Raw genomic sequence first — 13352 nt, forward strand, 5'->3', positions numbered from 1 at the left:
ATAAATTCATATTTACAGGAATTCTAAGTTTATTTTTTTCCTAAATGGTAACTACATTAGGTCCTCTTGTGAAAATTTCTGATTTTGCGTTTTATTCAAAATAGACAAATTTGCCAATAAGCAAAGACCTTCATTGAGCAAGTTTCAGGAAAATATATTTAGAAACTCCAGAAACATTCTGTTTTTCATGATTCAGTGAAAAGCAATCAAGATCTAATTAAGTTAGTTAGCAAAGAATTTTATGAAGAAATTGATACCATGCCTAATAAAACTCATGGGTGAGTTTGAATCAGAAATGTATGATAGTTTTATTTGAACTCTGGCAGGCAAGTAAGACTTTCCTCAGAAGTTCCATATATAAGCATAAGCTTTGTAGTAAAAGAGAAAGTCCTGCTGAGACTCTATACACTCATAGTGTTATCCAATTTTTAAAATAAAGCAATTAAGATGTAGTCTTTATTCCCAGTATTTCCTTCTAAGTGAAATACTAAAGATCATACTTGTGTTGCACCGGTGTCCAAACCAGTACCCAATCCCCCATACTTCTAACCTTCCCATGTCCTACCTACTTGAAACAGCTATAAACCATACACACATACATGTTATTTACAAGTTAAAAAGATATAGAATCATTTCTAAATAGAAAGCATTGGTCAAGAACCAAACAAAACTGTTTTTAATTTTAGCATTCATGGGAAGTTAAATCTTCACAGAAAATTATTTTTGGAGCCTGACAATTTCTGTTGCTTGTATTAATTTGCACTACACAAATAAAACAAACAGAAGTTACTGCTTTTAAATGCAATACTCTTATCAAAATTTAAATAAAACCCAACCCATTTGCAATTCCTGTAATTCCTCCAAATGATACCCTCCCCCTCCTTTTTTTTGAGAAAATTTTTTTTTTTTTTAGTTTTCTCTGCTGATACTTTCAAGAAGAGTTAGATCTGTGTTCTTGCTTGCTTCATAAATGGTCTCACTAGGACTCTTGGCCTACTTTTTATTTTCTTTCTAAATTCTGCCTGTAATGTTACCATATAAAAGAAAATCAAAGAATGTACACAGCACTTTACATAAAATCCAGACAATGTATGTAATTTTGAAAAAGGACTCGATTCCACACATTTGTTTTTTAATGTGTGGGAACAAATGTGCAGCAACCCCACATTACTACAGTGACTGCTGCACATAAAATTTTTAAAGGGCAACATGCAACATATATACAGGTAATTAGATATTGTAACACAGGTAGAACTTAAAAGTCTTGGGAAGGTATCTGGAAAATGATTTAAGAAAATTATCTACAAAATTCCTACAAAAAGCCTCACAACAATATTGTCATCTCATATGTCAATAATAATTTTAAAAAGTGAATATTTTTAGTGTATTTCAGACAAATGTGTTATTACTTACTGCAATGAGATTAAAACGAGATTATGAGATTAAAATCATATAGGAACTAAGAGCAGATAGGGCATGTTGCAATGCTAAAAAGGAAAAAGATCTACTATAATAGATCTGTTAAAAAGTAACTTTTTTTTTTTTTTTAAACCGATGGTGTGTGTTCTAGATGTAGGATGAATATCAACCATTCTAAGAAATGCACAACACACGAGCTAATTTAGGCATCAGTACAGCACCACACTGAACAGGCTGTCTTGCCCTTAATATAAGGGACAAAAACCATAGCTCCTGTTGCATAAAGAACTCAAAATCAGTTTGTAAAATACCCGTTTCATACAGTGTTTTTCAGTCTCTTAAACAGATGGCATTATATATCATGACATGATACAGAAGCTTACACACATTTATAAGGATTGCTTAAACTACTTTATGAGAAGCTCTTTAGCACTTCCACAGAAGAAATTTTGCATCATAGATAATATGTCTGTATGCTACGTCTGTATATGTGAGACCACATATACAGATACTCTCACATCAATACTTTATACATGGACAGTACAAACAAGATTAAAAGTAGCCTATTGCTGCTTTTAAACACCACAATCTTGCACAGGTTTGAGTACTCTGCACACTTGGAATACAGAGCAATACACTGAGCAAAACTGCCTTTTTCATGTTTGCATGAGACAGGGTTTGGTTTAGCTATTAATGAATTCCGATACAAGACCTCCTGACAGTATTTTCCCTACACCCCACTAAAACCAGACTAACACAGCTTGAAGGATTTTCTTTAAATGTTCCTCTTGCAAATCTGGAAAAAAAGCAGCTGCAAGCTGTCTTTACTCAAGTGCAAGGGAGTTCTGTCCAGATGTTTGGGACAACTTATTTTTGCAGAATGACTATTTGCCCAGGAACCTTAGGGTGCTTAAAGGAAAGGACAAAAGACATTTCAGCTTCGGCATACACCAAAACTAAAAGTTCTTCCTAAAAAGATAACTGATTAGGCCCCTGCCAATCCAACTTTTAGCTGTTGCTAAATATACAGCCTATGCAATACACATTTTTACCACATTCTTTCCACCACAGCTTTCATTAGATCTCCAGTCAATACCTTGTCACCTTACAGTAAATCCTCTAGAGTTCTTAAAAGCTATAGAAGCACATTTAGAAGCTATAGTTCTTAGAAGCACATAGAGCTACTGGACTCCCATGCCTGTGTGCAAGGCAGTAATTTCAGTGAACTCTGCTTGCTATGCCAAAATTATCTTGGAAAAAAAAATCTTGGCTGCATTCATGGAGTGGGTGGAGAAGACTTCCATGGGTCATTTTTTTTTTTTTTTAAGGTACTGAAGAAGACTGCACAATGAATAAATAACATCCCATCACACGGTGGTAGGGATCACATTTGGTGGTGGATCATGTCTAGCTTTTTCTTCCATGTTGGCTGCTAATTCTGAACTTATCATGTTAACTCAAGTGAGCTGATGAAGGAGACTAAATACCAGGGGAAAGGACTGAATTCTCTAACAGATTGATAATCTCTTTCTGTATCATACCAACAGACAGACTGCCTCCATACATGCACGGGGATTTTCAACTTGCTGGTTAAGAAGGGCTATGTCCCACTCACTGAAATCTCTTCTACTCCCTTGTACTTAAAATACAAATAGTGGTAACTCCCTGTGGTAGTTTTGTTTGTTTGTTTGCTTTAAACTAAAGCTGAAAAACCCTGATCAAATTAGTAACTGGAAAAAATGAAAGAAAAACTCCTTAGGACTTGCATGATTTGTATCACAAGTTTAAATGTGTATGGAAAATGTCTGCATTTCTGCATAAAAAGGAAATTAAACTCTCCTAATAAAAATGTAAGCCTGATCTTAAAAAGATGTAAAATTAAAAAGAATCCATCTATAACCACAGTGATAGAGTTAAACTCTGCAGCTAGGTAAAAGACAATATGACTATGACAAACCTCATATTCCCCAACCTGAGGGGTCTTTTCATTTGCATGACTGGTTTTGCTTTGTCATTTGTCATTCAGAAAATAGCCACCCCCTGCCACAAACAACAGGATATTACTGTTTTGAAAATAAGAATGAACAAACAGGCCTCAGTACTTCCACAGCAGTATCACAAACCACAGCAGCATGGGCATACCTGAGGACATGTACTTTCCCCCTCACCTTGCCATGTGATAAATGTACTAGATAACATAGACAAGATCTCAGTGATACAAGAGGAACCTATGATGTGCCTTAACATATCTCTACTTGGCTAGAGGCAACTAAAAAAAGCTTAAGAAATCTGGAGGAATGTGGGACACTCCAAGAAATTCCAGCACATCTGGAAAAAAATAATCAGTGAATGGGTAAAAATAATCCGAAAGAGGTTTATTTAGCTTTGGACATTCTGTCAAAGACTTGCTTTCTATCCTCTTTTCTCAGTAAATTTTAAGGAATTCAAACAGATTAACTTTGTATGGAAGCAAATTGTAGGGAACCTCTCTAGACTATGTGCATCCTCCTTATGGGAAAAGAAACATCAATACACAGGAAGCATCAATATACACTGTCAATACACTGTCATTTTTAAGGGCCAAACATTTCTGTAGGTGGGGGTGTTCAAAACATCCTGTGCATAACTGTTCTAGCATGAAACCCATGAAAAGCTAGGCTAAAGCTTTTCATGTCCATTTACTTCTATTTTTTCTGGATTTTACTTGATTCCTCGCAAGCTACTGAACATGTACATTGCCTTCCCAATTTTACTTATGACACTGTTTTCATGTTTATGCTTCTGAAGTCTTGCATGCTCTACCAGCCACAGCTAAGTAACATTGCCCTACAGTAGTATTTAGAATGCAGCACAAACAAGTAGCTGTCCCCTGGAATAAAAAGAAAAAAAGTTCCTCTTTCCATTAGTTATGGGAGAGGCTGTATGGAGATCAGTTACATTCTGCTAACAGTTAGTCACCCCCTTCTGGCTATCTCACCAAACATATCTGGCTGTGCAAAATTATTTTTATCAATTACCTGGATTTTCCTTGCCCTGCAAAGCAAAACCCCAAAACAACAGCAAAGAACGTCCACAATTAGAATCATCCTGCATTCTCAAAAATCATCAATCAACTGATTTCACGCATGCTTGAATGCAGATATACTTTGCCTTTACCATTCAATTCTAACCTCCTACACTCAATTCATTTACCTGTGAAGAAAAGTTAATTACCTACCTCCATTTAGCTATTTTTGAAATAAACAGAGGACAACACCTGGTGCTTCAGCATCACTTATCTTGTAATTTTCAACTCCAAGAGTTTACGCTCCAAATACTAAGAATATTAAGAATATGTCACTTCCACATTTAACATTCAGAGGAAAGGAAGAGAAGTGTAGTTATACTTGAACACCAGCATGACTAGAGTTGTTTATTTGCTGACAGTCTAGGAAATGACCACATATATACACAATCTGAGTTGAAGAAAAATTGGTATAGGAATAAACAAACACCTAAAGTGGAAAAAATTATTCTCTGCTAGATTCCTGTCTGACCTTCCAAGAGGGTAACTATATGGTCCAATGCACAACTAAATCAATTACATTTTCTTAATATTTCTACTTTGTATATTATCTTTCACATAGAATTGAAAAATTGGATTAGGCCTATCCTAGAAATTATTTTTGATAAGAATTATTCCACAAGTCCACTAGGGCATATAAATTGCTTTCTTAGGAACTGAAAATGAGCTGTTCAAATGTGTTACTTTTTTTTGAGTGGCACATGTTGAACTGTTAATGTATAGTCAAATTTATACCACCTATATGCTCTTAATTCTGTTGCACTCAGTAACAAACATATACCTGTCTTTTAACTATTTCAGTAAATTTGGACTTCATGTGCTTATTAAAAACACAGTGAACAACAACAAGCAATCACTGATATTCTTTTTCCCCTTCTCGTACATGTCTTTGATGATTAAATGCATCTTTCATCAATATGCAAACTTTACCCATCACTTGAATGCAGCTCTTTTTACCTCTTCACGTGGATAAGCTACTTAATATTTAGTAACTTGGAAGACAGGAATGACAACATGACTGAAACAGCATCATCATACAAACAGTAAGCGAGTAAAGAAGATTATAGTATTTAATTAAGAGAACTATAGTATTTAGGAAGATACCACAGAAAGATAGATGAAGTATCACAGAAAGGAAGAAAGAATTCAGAAAGATACCACAAAATTGAAACACGGAGGTGTAAATAAAACCAGGAGCCAGTCAAAAGAAGTGGAAACTGTTCTAAGAGAAGCAGTTTTTGCAGTGAGATCTCTGTAAACCCCAGCAGATTGCTGGAACCTCCTCCTACAACATCCGGACTCTACATCCATCCTACAACTATCATCCATCCTACAACAACAGAATCTACTCTTAAAACAGGGAAGTACTATAAAAGCATAAATCCTTGAGACACTGAGTATCAAGTTGGTTAAATATAACAGTTTGCTTCACATAGCTATACATACATAAAAAATGTGAACTAAGTAAGCTTAGATTAAATACCTAATGAAATCATTTCCCCCCCTCCTTATACTACAAAGATAAAAATATTTTGTGCAAACCTGAGGAGATAGGTCTTCAATCTATCTACGGTTTAAGCTACAGCTCCTCACTGAAGTATCCCAAACTGAACTGTTCCAGAGCACATCTAAAATTAACAACCACCTTAATCTAAACACCAGGTATTTTAACAGAGTGTTTCAATTTTGCAAATGCAATACACATTCAAGAAAAAAAAAAACATTTCAGAGTCAATGTTCTCATTTCTCTGTCCACATTAGACATCTTCTCTGTCCATGTTAGACATGGTTACACAGATGGATATTATTTCCTGTTCCAGTTTTATCTGCAATTTGAATATAGAGCACTCATGCTTAATGAATTAATTAATTCAGGGCAAGTCTCTACTTGGTTACACCTGTTAAATGTCTTACCATTGCAAAAGTGCACCTACACTATTAAGGCATTCAATCTAAATTAATCATGGTTGTAGTAAAAATAAAGTCAGCATTTTAGCCAGAGAAATTGAATATTTTCAGTATTTAAGGCATTAAAGAAGTCAAATTCTAAAGTACACCTGACACTTCATTCAAATGCATGTTTCCTAAAACCACATTCTCAAATATACCAAGATTGTATCCTTATTAATACATTTATGCTAGTAAAGGATTAGATATCCTGATTACTCCAGCAAGATGAACATTATACAAAAAAATACAACAGTATTGTTTTCTGTATAGTGATCCTTCAAGAATCAGCAGATTTGTTGGCACCTGCTCCTTCAGCTTCCTGATAAGATCAATTTCCTTCACAAAGAGAAGCAAGTATAACTTTCAAGAAAGCCACATTCAGTGAAATTAGACATCTGTATTTTTCTTTCAGTCTTATACATACCTGATTGGGATGATATAGGAAAACAGGAGGAGGAACCGGAAAAGGTTGCGATACCACGGGCCTACAAATCCTTGCAAGGTTACCATAACAATTGATAGTGCAACTAAAGCCAAAAACAGGGCCTTGGTCAATTGATTCAATTCCAGGTCCAGCAAGCCAACCTAAAGGAAGCAGTAAAAACCATAGCCATAGTTAACCATAATGTTTGCCTTTTTTCTTTTTTTAATTTACACTTTGCTGTGCAAACAATCACCCTGTCCTTCTTCTTCCTATTAAAAATCCATGCACTTGTAACAATTAATTGCATTCCGATAACTGAATTAATTATTGTTCCCATGTGTGCATCTAACAGATGTCCCCTGGCTCCAAGACAATAACAACTCCCAGAATCACAGTGTGATCTGTCCTAGCCAGGCCTTTTGAATGCCTTTATTTCTGACACATCCCTCCCCTTGTCTTCTGATCCAGGATAGGAACACAAGGCAGGGGGAGGGTGTGTGGAGAAGACAACTGAAGAACTGAAGGTGAACTAATGAGCAGGAACAATTTTCTTCTGTTATGCATGCAGCAAAACTACTATCACTTCATTTTATATTTGTAAGGTGGCTACTGCTCATTTACTGCTGGAAGATCTAAAAGATGGTAGAATCAAGAATCAATGGACAAATGCAACTGAGCATTGACTTGTTCATATAAGTAGCATGCTTTAACTCATAATTATACTCTCACATCAGTCTGTAAATCTGAACTCATCTCATAGAAATAATTTTTAATTACATGAAACTTCTCAGCTTGCCTAGAGGAAGTGCTCAAGGTCAGGTTGGATGGGGCTTTGAGCAACCTGGTCTACTGGGAGGTGTCCTTGCCTGTGGCAGGGGGGTTGGAACTAGATAGTCTTTTAAGATCCCTTCCAACCCAAACCATTCTGTGATTCTGTGAAACTTTCAGTTATTCAAGCTAAGTTAAAAATAATCAATGGAAAAAAAAAAACATTTTCAAATCAAAATAGTAAGAGAGAACTTCAACTTTTCATGGGTAAAAAGGTGTTTAATTTAGAAACACTCCAGTAAAAACAATAAGTGAAGCTATCTTCCATCCAGTTTCCCATGAAAAAGTATTTTTAAGCCATGTAACTAAGACTCTCACCATTTCAATAATGTATGCTGTAAGCTAAGTATTTATATTCCACTTTTTGTGATGCTCTTGTAGTCAGTAAAATATGTGGGAAAAATTATGTCAGGAAGAACTTCCTAGGCCCTGTTACAGATGTCTTTTTATCTCTAAGTCATGCCAGTAAGACCAGTAAAACATAACACTTCCTTAGATAAAAAACAGTCTGCAAAAGAACCATTTAAATATAGTTCTTAAAAATTTCAGCAATCTTGCTTGTACACGGGCTGTCCCTTCCCTAGAGAACCAGGCAGCTGAAGACCACAGCGGCTGATTTATCAGCTGCATTTAAAAAGCAGCACAACGAGGACAAATATCTTGCAATTTCCGCTGCTTCAACTACTACATAGTTTATGCTTGAATTATTGAGAAAAATAGGTTTTTTGGATTAAAATGAAGAAAAATTAAGCCAGGGAAGTAGAGCATGTTTCAAAGCCCAGATCTTTTTGCGCTGACAAAGGCAGCCTAAGTTTCAGGCCTCGCTGAGGATCAGATGAAGTCATTATTCATTCAGTCAGGGAAAAAAGACTCAATTACCTCAACCTAAAGATGCTATCAATGAATGCAAAGTGCATATTTTACTCTATTCATCCAAATCCCATTAAAAAGTGAAAGGAATGATTTAATCTGGCCTTCCAGAGTTGGTCTTTTTTTTGTAATAAAATAAAGAATCACTGTCTTGCAATATGCATAACCACTACCTCACACTTTTTTTTCCTGCATCATAGTAGTGAATACTTTCCCCTAACCCTCTCAATGTCCCCCCCCGCTCCACCCCTGCAAAAAACCCCACCCCATAATAGAAAGGAATAAAGAGCTTCTTTGAAAAGAATGCCACTTTTTGGACAGAAACATTAAATGTAGTCCACTGCACACTGATATGTAGCTAATTCAATGCATTCGTACCTTTCTAATTGATGAAGACTGAATTGATATAAATCTGTATTTGGAATCAACAAAATTGTTTTTGGAGTAATATTAAGAGAAGAAAAAAAAACACTTGATGATGAAATTTTTTCACACAAATCTCTTCCTCCAAAAGATTTGTTTTGTTACTAATGATGTTATCCTTTTTAATACAGATCATAGTATTGCCTATACACAATTTTCAAATTTTCATTTACAATTACAAGAGAAAGCAATTGCAAAACTCTTCTCAGGGTGGTAAATGAAAGAAGTTTTAACAGAAATGCATTCTCCCTTCCCTAAAAAAATTATTATAATCTATTAAAACATAATTCCTTTCCACTTAATAACTTCCGCAACCTGAATGAAATTATCCACTTTTCATGTAGAAATGCACTTATATTCTCTAAATTCTCCTGAATACTGGAAAAGTAGCAATCTAACAGTACTATTACTTTATCAAAGCATTTGTAAAATATGTTAATATTCCTAAGAAAGTGATTTATTTCCTTTTGAAAATAATCATAACAAGAATAATTATGACAACATAAGAAACTGATGAGTTAAGTACTGACGTAACTTTCCACATTTATTGCTATTTCCTATATTAATAAAGCAAATTTTCTTTTACTTGTCATAATATTTGTTCTATTTGAAACAACCGTGTTAACAAAATTAAACACCACTGGAAATTTTAATCTCCAAGGAAAAATTTGTACATAATGTCTAAGACAACCACAATAGTTTTGCAAAGGGGCTTCTCTAAGATAATGAACACAATAATTGCCTGTATAATCTAAAATGCTACTAATGGCAACAACTGCAAATCCATTTAGCTCCTTTTTAATTTATGTAGGAAGTTTTAAATAGCTAATGGTTCTCAGTAAAATAATGGCTAGTACCATCAGTAAAAAGTATTGTATTGTCTACTTGCACCAAAAAAAAGTAAAAATAACATTTTTAAAAATACATAATTTTGGAAGCAAGGAACTACTAGAAGTCTAACCTTCACATTTTGGACTACAATGTTTAAGTTACTGTCTTATAAGAAAAACCTTAATTTAATTTGCAAAAGTTGAAAGCAGCCTGACATTTGTGTGCATTATAGTAGGGTGCTGAGGAGGTTCAGACTGAATATTAGGAATACGTTTCTCTGACAGGGTGGTCAGGCAATAAACAGGCTCCCCAGGGACACAGTCATGGTACTGAGCCTGCTGGAGTTCAAGGACAGTTTGGACAACGCTCTCAGACATATGGTCTGATTTTTGGGTGGTCCTGTGTAGAGCCAGGAGTTTCACTTGATGATCGTTGTGGGTCCCTTCCAATTTGGGATATTTTCTGTGATGTGATGATTGTTATCGCTGATCATGCTTAACTTCTGCGGAAGGTTATCCTCTGAAGCTGTTAAGTTGTTATACTAACAGAATGATTCTGATATAAAAAGTATATTCCTTGGACACTTAGATTTATTTTTTTTTTTTTTTATGCTAGAACATTAGAAAACAAACACTTAGATTTTTATTTTTTTTTTATGCTAGAACATTAGAAAACAAACTTTGATAATTAAATATTGCATAACAGTAAAGATTTCTCACCTAGTCTAATGTAGTAATGTTTTTCAGTTACAGTTTCCAGTGCATTTGAAAGCGCTGGTTTCAAATGGTTTTGTTACACACCTTACATTAATATTTCCAAAGTATTAAGGCAGTATTTTGACTTCCCTCCTCCAGGAAGGTAATTATATGTCAGTAATCAGTCTGGTTCTGCACTGACAAACACCACATTGACTACAATGAAATTTCTTGGTATGTTTGAGACAGACAGAGCTTTAACTTGCATTATGAACATATATATATATATGTACACACATACACATGTATTACTATTCTTTATACATGCTTTGAACTTAACTTTTTTACACCTTGAATGCTAGTTCAACTCTTATTAATTACAGATGTTACTTATAGTCTAAAATTGTATCTGATGAAGCTGTAAAGCAATTTAAAAATACTGAAATTCAAGTAAATTAAATTATCTTTATTCTTTAGGTTAATAAAAACAACCTTTGCCTAAGAAAAATGGGCAGTTCATGGCACTTTTTCATTAAAAAAGTAAATAATAAATTTGTATGCGGTCGCATAAATTTGTATATAGTTGGCTGCATATATCTGAAACCCTGTGGATTTTTTTTCTCCATCTGTTGACTTTTTCTTATATCCCCTGGAAATAACAGATTACTAACCTGTGCTAAAGGCTATATATAAAACAGGATCATTATCTGTTTAACCAAGTCTTTGACACTAAAAATATACAGCAATTTTAGAGTCTGTAAATGCTTTTTGTAATGCGTTATTTCTGTAGGTAGTCCAGTGATTCTAATTCTTGACAGTTCAACAATTCAGGAAACCACATTGGGATAGCATAACCATCATTCATAATACCTACAAGTGAATTCAAGCTTAGGAAGGGCCTTCGCGTAATTCACTGTATTCAAGTAATAGTCTGACAAACATGTTTCTGTACAAGCCTCTCTTGACTAACATAAAAAAATCTACAACTTGTACACAGTTATATCTACAACTTGAACACCCTGCTCATTCTTTTAAGCAGCAGATACAAAATAGGAAAAGCATACAGAACGCTGAGATACATAAACTGAATAATGTCACCCATACTTGCTTTTTCTCAGAACCACTTTCAAATTTTCCAATCATTTGTTTAGCTGTGAAAGCAACGACTAACCCTGAAAACATTTTTGAAGCACTAAAAAACCTCTTGCAAGTCTTATTCCTTTTAGACATAGTGCAGCAATGGTGATGGCTTAGTGGGGTTCTACTTGACTTAGTAGAACTGAAATAAATTTCAGCTATTTATTCTACTCCAGTGGTATCAGAAAATACTCCATTTGATTTCAATAATATATTTTGTGTTTCCTTTGGCAAAAAAGTATGCATTCTTCATGCTAGCTTAATAAAACTCAGTATTCACTTTGATGAAGCTAAACTATTTTGTATTATATTAATACTGCAGGCTTATAGAACAAAGTTCATTACATTTTTGAATTATCCTTCTGATTTACTTGCTCTTAATTCAGCAAGCTACTCCTAACCACATATCTACATTTGAAATAAATTAATCTCTTTAGATATAAAATTTCCATTTGTAGCTAGTAATATCTGTAATGCTACAAGAAAACTAAGAAAACTCAAACAACCTTCTCTCTCTACCTCCTTTAATCATCCATTTTATATTGCCTTTTCCAGGCTCAGCATCACCTAGTTTAGATACTCAAAGTGAAACTTCAAAATCCTCTCCAGGTCTTTAAAGCTGAGTGCTTAACTCTCTCTAGCTAGTCTGCTACAATAAAAACTGCTAATGAGCTATATCCACAACTTTTCTTAAATAGTGGACTCAGTTGCTTGAAGTAAGGCACTCATTTTGGCAAGTACTGGCTAAAGATTTCAAAACATCCTTAAGTGTGCTTTCTCTTTAAAATGCATCCTGATTTATCACCACACAAATGACTTACTGTATCTGCAGTAAAACACTATATATCAAAAGATCTGAATGAGAGAAACGGAAGGTGACTCATTCGAACATCCACTTGGCTATAAACCCACTTTTTCCCAACAATTTGCTCTAGAGTTTAATGCTATCCCAACGTCTCTAAATATTCTTCAATCTGATAATTTTAAAATCAATTTGTATATATAATAATGAAGCAAAATAATTGATATTTGCTTTTTTTTTTTTTTTTTTTTTCAGTATTTTGGTCTAATTTGACTGAAGGCTAAAAAGATTTTTTTTTTTTTTTTTTGCATTTAAAGATGTGCCATATATAGTTTGGTCAGCAGAGGGTGCTCAAGATTGGTGTTAGCTACTGTTTTAAAAAGCTCAATTGGTAATGCAGAATCAAGCATACCTCTCTACCTTTACAGGGCAACCTGGACTTCTATACGATCTTACTAGTACAACCGTATTTACCTCGTTTCATCTGGGAGAATTATTTCAAGAAGTATTTAGCAATTCAATTTGAACTGAAAACATAGCATTTCCTTCTCATCAAAAAGTTATACTTCATATACCTTTGTACAGTTATAGACTACCATCTTAAGGTACCAGTTGTCATCTGCTGTGTGACCTCAATTTTGCTATGTATTTGTCACACACAAGAACGATTGATTAGAAACATCCACAGAAGCTATTCAGAAACTGAAAAGGTCAATGGCTTCTTAAACTCTGGCATCCATACAGAGACTGCTATACTAGTAACATACCACCCTCTATTAAAAGCTATCAGGTGTAAATTGTATTTTTTTTTTCCCCAAGACCACCCATCAATTTAGAATAATTATATCAATAATCTAAAAAAAACTAGTAATATTGGAGACTTCAACAACCAAAATCATTCATACAACA

The 13352-nt window shown here is 34.3% G+C and overlaps 1 protein-coding gene across 4 annotated transcripts in view; it reads right to left on the bottom strand.

Annotated features, from left to right (window-relative positions):
- The window catches only part of ATP9B (ATPase phospholipid transporting 9B (putative)), a 165607-nt gene that overhangs the window by 46734 nt on the left and 105521 nt on the right, over positions 1-13352 (bottom strand). For all 4 annotated transcript variants that reach the window (XM_082753070.1, XM_082753069.1, XM_082753071.1 and 1 more), the window contains one exon: positions 6858-7018. In XM_082753070.1, coding sequence (XP_082609196.1) covers positions 6858-7018 — 161 coding nt within the window. The remainder of the gene's footprint in view (positions 1-6857; positions 7019-13352) is intronic.

Source organism: Aythya marila (genome assembly GCF_965140915.1).
Source record: "Aythya marila genome assembly, chromosome: 2".
Classification (NCBI taxonomy): domain Eukaryota; kingdom Metazoa; phylum Chordata; class Aves; order Anseriformes; family Anatidae; genus Aythya; species Aythya marila.